Below are 9,780 nucleotides of genomic sequence, written 5' to 3' on the forward strand. Positions count from 1 at the left end.
AGCTCTTTTTTGTTTGTCGGTTGGTTGGTTTTGTTCTTGTTCTTGTTTGTTTGTTTTTAGACAGGGTTTCTCTGTGTAATTCTGGCTGTCCTAGAGCTCCCTTTGTAGAGCTCAGAAATCTCAAACTCAGACATCTACTTACCTGTGCTTCCTGAGTGCTGGGATTAAAGGTGTGCACCAGCATGCCTGGCCCATAGTTACATTTTACACTTACATTCTTTATTTTAATCCTATTTGTTTAAAAGTGCTGGGCTTTCAACACTTATAGTTACTGGACATATAACACTAGACGCAATTTAGAATTTACTTCTACATAAAAGTTTTTGGTAACAATTAGAATTTATGAAATGCTTTTTAATCTGCAGAATAAGCATTGTCCTTTCCATCTCGCTATTGAATGTTGCATGCATTTAACTGCATTTTAAAATACTTATAATTGAATGGCCTTTGTCACACTTTTCTTTGTTTATTTTTGTATATGTGAATATATACATGTACTCATGTGTGTCAGCCAAAGAAAGCATGCAGAAATCAGTTGTTTCCTTCCATTATGTGGGTCCTGGAGAATTGAACTCAGCTTGTCAGGCTTGATGGCAAGCTCCTGTACCCACCAAGCCAACTTGCATCCCCTTTAATCCAAATTTTACTATTACATTCCAAAAAGAATAGCATTAAATGTTGCTCCCACAAAGAAATATTCTATCTTAATGTAGGCATAAACATAACAAAATAGTGTAAAATATACTTGGCAATTTAACAAGCATTGAGCATGTGATTAATGCCAGATTCTGTGCCAAACACACTGCATCCAGACTTTCGACCTCTGAAAATGGGCAGATGAGACCCATGGATGTGTTCCATTCAGTATGTCACCCCACAGATCCCAATCCAATCTGCCTTCAGTTTTTACTTTTATACCTTAATGTAGCCTTTCTAAAACTGGGCCCCAGGCAGGGAAATCTAGCCATGACTTTCCTGAAGGGTCCGGGCCATTCTCATTATGGTCATTACAGTAAGTCTCCATCTTAATATTTCTTCTATGACCCATCAAGCAAATTCAGATTCTTCATCAAAAAAAAAGAAAGAAAGAAAGAAAAAAAGAAAGAGAAAAATGATCAAGGAAAGGATCATTTCAGGTTCACAAACACGCACACACACACACACCACAAAAACACACAAATATTCACCACACCTCCATTTACCACACCTCCACCGAAGGCAAATATTATTTAATATCCTAGTTATTGTGAGAATAAAAAGGTAGTAAAAGGTCAGTGGTATCTGGATCATGATATATGATCTGTCACTCATGGTTTTAACACTCAGTCAGTGGAAAAACTGAGCACCTCAGTTTCTGAAAGTATGACAGTGTGACTTTAAGTGTACTTGGGACAAGCTACTCCAGGGGCTCAGTGATTACTGACTTTTCCAGCACTGGCTCCCACTCTATTGATAGAGACGCACACACACTGCAGCTCCCATCACTGGTCTTGCTCACTTGTTTCTATTGCTCTGCCCTGCACACAGATGTGTGTTTCCAGGCACACATCTGTACGGTTCTCTGCAGACTCATTCTGTCCTCTCTGTACTGACAACCACTGGTCTTGCAAAGCCTAAGCTCCAACAAGCTGGACCATTTGGTGAAACAGGGATTTTTCTTCAATGTTTGCTTATAGTTTGTTTGCAGAGCATGGAACTCAGCCAGACAACTTTATCCTTTATCCATGAGCAGCAATAACCTATATTTGTGGTCAAGTAGAAAGCACAGGTTATGGTTTTCCCCCACAAGGCCTCTTAGCCCTGCTAACTCATGCAGCCTGGCCAGAATGTCTACCCATCAATACATTACACAGGCTATGTATACCATACACACTCAGCACAAACCTTAAGCTCATTATAAAAGCACACTGTTATTCAATCCATGTTTTCCTCCTGCCTCTGGTAGACCCTGATTCAAGATGAATGGCTTATCAAATCTGATGTATAAATATCCTGTTGACCATCAGGATGAGGTCAGGATTAGAATTGTTTCCTAGATGTTGGGTTGTAAAGGCAATAGGAGGAGATAACCCTGACTGGCATGAATCTGTGAGGGGCACAAGGAAAACTGGACAGAAGAGTCGTGTTCCTGAAGGACAGTGAGGGGTTCAAAGAACACAGCTCTACCTGGGACTTAGACTGTGAACCTTGGCAGTGGTTATGGTTCTGGGTGCTTAGCATGTACCAGGCCCTGAGTTCAATGATAAGAATAGACACACATACTTATGCGCGTGTGTACGTGCGCTCGCGCGCACACACACACGCACACACACACACACATGCACACATCACATTACAGATAATAAGGCTATGGGAAGATAAGGATCACTGTTTCCCTAACACACACACACACACACATGCACACACGCACACACGTACAGATTGGAGAGGTTTGTGTGGGAAGAAGAAAGAAGCAAAGCTCCTTAAAAGTTTTCATGTTGGCAAGGATGGATCAATTCATGATGAATTTTGAGAGTAGACTTGATTCATACTTATGGAAAAACAGCTCATACCAAAAGCCCACCCCAAAACCACCAGTAATTTTTGTTCTCAAGTTATCATGGTTATATTTCTGTTTTTGATTGTTTGTTAAGACAGGGTTTCTTTGTGTAGTTTTGGCTGCCCTGGAACTCACACTGTAGACCAGGTTGCCCTCAAACTCATAGAGATCCGCCTGCCTCTGCCTCCTGAATGCTGGAATTAAAGGTATGAACCACCACCACCACCTGGCCCTATATTGACTCTTAACATGTATTTTAGAATTTGACATGCATCCCCCAATTGCACAGTGCACTTTAGTCAACTGTGAAGCCCTGATGTTGTTTATCTCTTCATAGGCCACGGGTCATTTGTGCCTCATTAACTTTGTGGTGGATTCTTCACGTGCAGCCAGCAGATCATTGGTGAACTTAGACATTTGGTATTACAAGAGATGTTTTTAATATTTTTCTTAATTATTGATAGACTATGTGATCGTTTTCAGAAGACTCATTTGGGTTTTCAGAGTAAAGGATTAGGTATTTCCACATAATGCTATGTCAGTTTCCTATAATGAACCATTTCATAATGTTGAAGTGTTTTTCTGCTAGTGGTGTGGCACATACTACTACAGGGTATTTTAATGGATTTAATTCACAATAGCAGTTTGGGGAAATTTTTGTGTCTATATATATATATACTTTGATAAATCAAAACTGAAATAATTATCTTTATTTGTCTGCATTCAGGATTCAACATCAAATCATAGTGATGGTAGAAAAAAGTTTGGAAACATAATCTTTTATTATTCCCTAAAATTATTTTTCAAAATCAAGGCAAAGTAAGCCTAATGTGGTTGGACCAATCACCAACAAGGGCATTCAGGAGTCCATTTCAAATGACATCTGACAGGAACATTGGTTATTCAAGAGTATAAATTAGCCTGACCTTCTGAAACTGTTGGGAGAACCCGTCATCTCATCTCCCTTTCTCCAAGATTAACTTCAGCTCTCTAAAGTCAGAATTAAACAGTCAAGTATCTCCATGAGACAAGGCAAAACCCAGATGCTTCCTTTAGGTGAAATTTATTTCTCTCAGAGATACTGAAGTACATATTTTTGGGCATCCTATCCATATATCTACTTAAGAGTAGCAAACACATCTTCCTCAAGTATTAAAATAAAATAAAGTGCTATAGCCTTGTGTGTTAGGACAGACTTGTTTTCATTTTGCACATAATTGGCACATAGACCTATTATGGCAATTTCAGAAGCCAAACTTAACACAAAATCATATTTAGACATTGTCTTTATTTTGGCTGCAGAACACTGGAGTGGTATTATTTTAAGGTTGCTTGCCATATTTATGCTTAAGTGTTTCCTTACATAAACTTCAAGAATGTTGTCCACTAATGTGACTTGAGGGCACTCCCCTCCAAAATACAGAAGATCTTCAGGGAGCTCCAGCACCCTCGCAGGCCTACCATGCTTGAGTGCTGACAAAACCACCTTGTAGTGATGGGAGATGTCATTATGTATATATGTTTCTCATACTGGTTTAAGGAATAAAGCACTGTTGGCCAATAGGAAAGCAAGAGAGGAGGGACTAGGAGACAAGGAGGATTGGAGGAAGTAGTAAGGAGGAGTCAGGATGGAGAGCCTGGAGAGAACAGAACCACCATTCCTCCGCTCTCAGTAAGACCACGTGGAAATACATAGAAATGGGTTAATACTTAAGACAGAGCTAGCCAATAAGAAATGAGTACCTGGCCAACAACATCATATCAAATACAGAGTCCCTGTGCATTATTTGGGGCTGGCGCAGCAGCAGGACAAGACGTGACGGGAGGAAAAACCTTACTCTTTACATCATAGGAGAAGGGCATAGGAGGAATATCACTCATGAGAGCTGGAAATGTCAGCCAATGATTAATGGCAAGCTGAGTTCTAAATCACAATCCACATGGACTCTTTGTCACTACTGGATGTGTTTTCACTGCCCTTCCTAAGAGTCGCCTGATCCAAGGGTCTGATAGAGCAAAAGCCAACTTTTCATCATGGCAATTCTCATAGAAAGTGATTCACACCCCTGAGGTTTAGCAAAGGTTACTGGTTCTAAAAATACACTACTGGTAACTTTATTCCTTCAATTCTAACATTTCCCCCCCCCCTTTTTTTTCATTGTCTGAAAATCATGCACATTGATTATGGTTTTTTTAAAGTCAAGATGAAAAGTTAATAGAACACATTAAACCAACATGGCATCCTTACACTGAAAAGCAACTCTGTCAACATTTTGATATAGATCTTTATAAAGTTTCTGTTTCAATGGTTCTTCTAAAAGAGTTGTGTTTACTTAAAATGTGTAACGTTAATATTTATTTCCCAAATATATGGGTTTTTTCCCACTGAATATGCTGTTTAGTTTTCAGGAACTGTTTTCATGAACTGCATTCATTTTCCTATATGGGGTCAAATGATGTGTGCCTTGAGTATTGCATTACACCCAAAAGAATAGGAAAAAAAAATCTGTATGACACAGCAAACTTTCAGCTGTCATCAGAGAGTTCTTTCCTGCATCCCAAGAGCTGATAGAAAAACAATGTACTAGGCCTTCACGGCAAACATGATGAAATTCTTACTTCGTTATTTGTTTCTAAAGAGCTTGAAAACATCATCACTAGTATTTTCTTCCTTTCTCTCGTCTGACTCCCCTGGGACCTTACCCTTCCCAGTTTCTTTCTCGGTCCCTACTTGACTTCCCCAAACCTTCAGTTCTGACACCCTGAGTTCAGTTTCTCTGAGGCAGAAGATAACGTTTCAGGCTTCCACCAGGACAATGTTTTGCAAAATGTAAATACAGACAATAAATACAGCCTTATGCATGTAAGAGTGTCGATATTTACAAAATAGCCATGAGTCACAAAAAGATGGTAATATGTAGAGAGAGAGAGAACTGAGTGGCTGAGGTAGGAAAAGAGATAGGAAGAAATTGTGTGATTGTAATCTCTTTCGGCCCCACAAATGCTTTATTAGAATATCATCTGTTCAAAATAACATTTTAAATAAAGGCATATGCACACACAAAAACATAAAGCTTAAAGCATAGGCTATTTTTGCAGGTTTCATGATTTACTAACTCTCCAAAGAAATGTAACTTCTAACTATAACACTATCATCTTTTGGGTAAGGAGTAGGAAAGTACTTTTACTTTCTCTGAAAATGATGAGGGTTGCCATTTTGTTCCATGACAGACTTAAAGTACCATGCTTGAATCAGTGACATGGTAACTCACAACAGTGCCTGCTCTACTGTAGAAAGATAATGTCAAACCCTATGCTAGTGCATCAGGTCCAAATACACACATGCTTGCAACACACACACACACACACACACACACACACACACACACACCGCGGTGTGGGAGAGGCATCCTGTGGAACAGTATCTCCATAGCACTGAAAACAGAAGACTCAAGATGTGAAAAGTGGAACGACTTCTAACTTCAGCTGTGATCTTTTGTGCAACACAGGTTACACTGGTTCTTCTTTATGTAAATCATCTCTGTGCCCTTTAGACAACAGCCGTGTGGCAGCAATGTAAGGCAAACATGACAGTTATAGTGTCAATTATATTGGTCTATGTGGAGCTCAAGTATCTGTGGTTTTGCCCCCCTAATTTCTTGCTCTTTGTTTGCAGGTAGTGAAATCCAAGTTTTCCAGAGAGCCCCATGTTATCAAGATGAAAAGATCCAAGAACCATATTGTGGGGAAATACTTCAGCAGTCAAAACAGACTACAACGACACAATTCTGTCCCAAATATCCATTCACCATATCATGTCAGAGGTCCAATAAATCAGGTTTGTTCTGAAATCCTGCTCAGCAGGATGTGTGCGAGTTGGAGGTCTGCACAGGCTCCCTGAAGGAGACCTAAGCCATTTACTCACAATGGTCTGAGAACCAAATGTGCTTCACACATACTTGGCAATGACGGCACACTCAGTAGTGCAAGCATACACACCAAAGCGCACAGCTTTCAAAGGAGCAACGGCACCTTTCTACAACTGAACAGTCAAAAGTGACCTTGAGCATCAGTCGTTGGTTTCAGACTGAAAGACAGAACTATAAGGAGATCACTTGAAATGTGAGCCAAAACTAGGACCGCGTGGACCAGGAATTGTAGTGCAATATGATAAGCAAAAATTTAGAAGTGTAACAGTATGGTGGTAGGGTAATGCTGTGCCTGTGCTATCCTCTCTGTTGGCACACATGGTGAAAAAAGCAATTACATTCCACTTGGAGGGATGACAGTTAAGTTCTTTACCAGGAGAAAAAGGGATATTTATTGTGGTTTGAGCTTTGTGGGTCTAATGCTTATGAAAAACATTTCTTGTTATACTTTTAAAAGTTTGTAATGGGAGAGAAAGAACAGGAGTGATGTTCTACCGGGGAACTCAAAGAGATTCTCTGCAAGTGATAGGAAGCGATTTCGTATTCAACTCTGTGTTCCTGTGGGTTTCACACACCCGGCTCCCAGCTGTGCGCTTAGCTGGGGAACACAGTCTAAATTGGTGATATGCTTAAGTGTGGAACAAAATAAAGTTCCCCATGTGTTACTTTGTTATGTTCGTGGATGCTATTCCTAAAGAGGCTTCACTTGGCCATAGATGTATCTGCTTTAAGATGACAGTTACATTTCAGATAGTTTTGCAAAGGACTGCAGATTCTCAAATGTGTAAGCATAAAGAATTCTCTATGTATCCACAAATACTACTATGTGACTAGTGTCTGTATTTTCATTTGAACAAATGTGTTTAATTCAAATTAGAGTAAGCATACAAATATTTTTTTTTAATTGTGGCATAAGCCAGAAACATACTTAATTCTAGCACTGAAAACTTACACTTCTTTTTAGGTAAAAATGGTAAGTTGCCTTGTTACACAAATTCCTTGTTAGGGGGTAACATCTTACTGCTATGGTGGGTTTTAAAAGATGATTTGGGGATGAGGAGAAGAAGCTGAGAAGGCCTAACTCAGTATGTAACTAAGATTACTAAATGTACAAATACCTCAAATTCATTGCCATAAAAAGTGAAACTATTTTATTCTAATGATCCACCACTTATTTAGAATGAATATCCACCTTCAAATACTCTATTTTTATACATATTTTTATAAGAACATAAACATGAATTTATATTTAACTGTATTAATTATATTTAAGGATGAATGTCACTTAATATGAACAACATATGCATTTATGAATAGATTTTCTTGAACAATGGTACCAAATTAACTGTTTTTAGATTTTTAGCTATTTTTTTTTTTGATGATATGAAATGTTAGCAATTGATACAGCTGCTCCATCAAAATTTAAGGCATTGCATATTCCACAACAGTATTATGATTAATGCTAGTTTTGTTTTGTTTTGTTTTGTTTTTGTTTTTTTGTTTGTTTGTTTGTTTTTTTGTGACTGGCTATCAATGTCATTGTAAAAAACCCTCTGACTTGAGTTCACCTGCCATTTTCCTCTTCGCCATTGAAATAATACTAGATGTTAGAAACAATTGTAATGTATTTTCAATAAATGTCTATCTGGTAACAGTCAGTGTTCGGGGAGTATCATTTAACTTCCCTCTTTTAAAAGGATTTAGATTTATTTATTTGACTATATATCTGAAAGTCTTATCTTCATATATATAGTGTGTTCCTGGTGCTCAGCATTGGCTTCTCTGGACCTGGAGTTACAGAGGGTTCTGAGCCACGGAGCAAGTGCTGGGAATCCAGTCCCTTAGCCACTGAGCCCTTAGCCACTGAGCCATCTCATCTACTAGAGTTATACCACACAAAGAGTGCCTGCTGGGAAGGTATGTTGTCAAGTGGATTCTCATGCTGGAGTGTGACAAGCAGGGTTAACCACATAGATCCTTGAGCTCTGACACGATCTCAGCAATGGATGGGATGGACACCGCTGTGACCAAAGCTTTTGAATGTAGTTTGATAGTAAGCATTTTTTTTTCCAAGAGAAGGCTCGGAAATTCTAGTGACTGTTTCGATCATTTTCTTACCTGAAGAAATTGTATTCTGCACTGGGTAACTAGATGTGAATGCGTGCCCTTACAAACATATTTTTCCATTTTAGAACATTTTAATTTGAGCATGGGGAGATAGGAGTAGGCCTTTAAAAACATTTTCAGTGTGAAAGTTGCAGGAAATGTATTGTTTTGAGTAAGAATTGATCAGCATCCAATCTAAACTAAGCTTAAAACAAAACATTAATAATATTGAAAGTCAAGAATAGCTGCACAAACATTTCCAAGCAGCTCTATTGACATTAGGTGGGAGTGACTGGGTGTGTCTATGTGCATAAGGGGACATTTACATGTGCATTTTGTGTGTGTGTGTGTGTGTGTGTGAGTTTGTATATGTATGTGAGTGTGTATATCATGTGTGATCATGTGAGAGTGTGGTGTGTGTGTGTGTGTGTGTGTGTGTGTGTGTGTGTGTGTTAAAGCTGCAGTGTACTGTTCACCTGTAGCCAAGCAGGACCTTATAAAGATGCCACAACACTCACTCTTTCTTGCTGTGCTGGTGTACACTGGAATCACTGAACCTTTTTAGTTTCCTTTATGCCTGTAAGTCTTCCCTACAGAGGACTGAATCTCAATTTAAAGCACTGGGAGAGCTTACTGGAAGAAAATAAAGCCCAATGGTATCCTGCATCTTTAGTTTGTCCCTTTAGTTCCATTTCACTGCAAAATTCCAAGTAAATATTTTTCAAAATGGGTTCCAAAATTGCAATATCCAATAAGAGTTCCCTTCGCGGATCTGAGGCTTTCATATGAAAGGAGAGACGGAGGCATCTAATGTGATAAACGCTTGAGCCAAGAGCACACTAAAAATTTCCTTCATTTAAGCAAGTGCTGAAACAAAAATATAGGAAAATCACCAGCATCAATGCTAGTACTATTGAATTTAAAATAAGAAAATGGAACAATAACTTCACAAGCGTGTATCCCAACACCAAACAGCAGCAGCCAGCTTCCACACCTTTGATTGGGTCAAGGAATATCTGTGCTGCAAACGGTACTTTGACTTTTGTTTTGTTGTTTGCTTGCTGCTTTGCTTGTTTTTGAGAAAGAGGCTCCCTATGTAATCAGCCCTGGCCTGGAAGTCCAGATCCTCCTAACAAATGCTAGGGTTACAGTCATGACTCATCATGCCTGCCTTTGTTTTTTAATATGCATTTAAACTTCAAATGT

At 38.9% G+C, this 9,780-nt stretch overlaps 1 protein-coding gene across 1 annotated transcript in view; it reads left to right on the plus strand.

Annotated features, from left to right (window-relative positions):
- The window catches only part of Cped1 (cadherin like and PC-esterase domain containing 1), a 252,839-nt gene extending 244,719 nt beyond the window's left edge, over positions 1–8,120 (plus strand). The window contains exon 22 of the mRNA XM_051175736.1: positions 6,216–8,120. Coding sequence (XP_051031693.1) covers positions 6,216–6,440 — 225 coding nt within the window. The 3' untranslated portion in view covers positions 6,441–8,120. The remainder of the gene's footprint in view (positions 1–6,215) is intronic.
- The last annotated feature ends 1,660 nt before the right edge of the window (positions 8,121–9,780 follow it).

Source organism: Phodopus roborovskii, unplaced genomic scaffold, assembly GCF_943737965.1.
Source record: "Phodopus roborovskii unplaced genomic scaffold, PHOROB, whole genome shotgun sequence".
In the NCBI taxonomy this organism is placed as follows: Eukaryota; Metazoa; Chordata; class Mammalia; order Rodentia; family Cricetidae; genus Phodopus; species Phodopus roborovskii.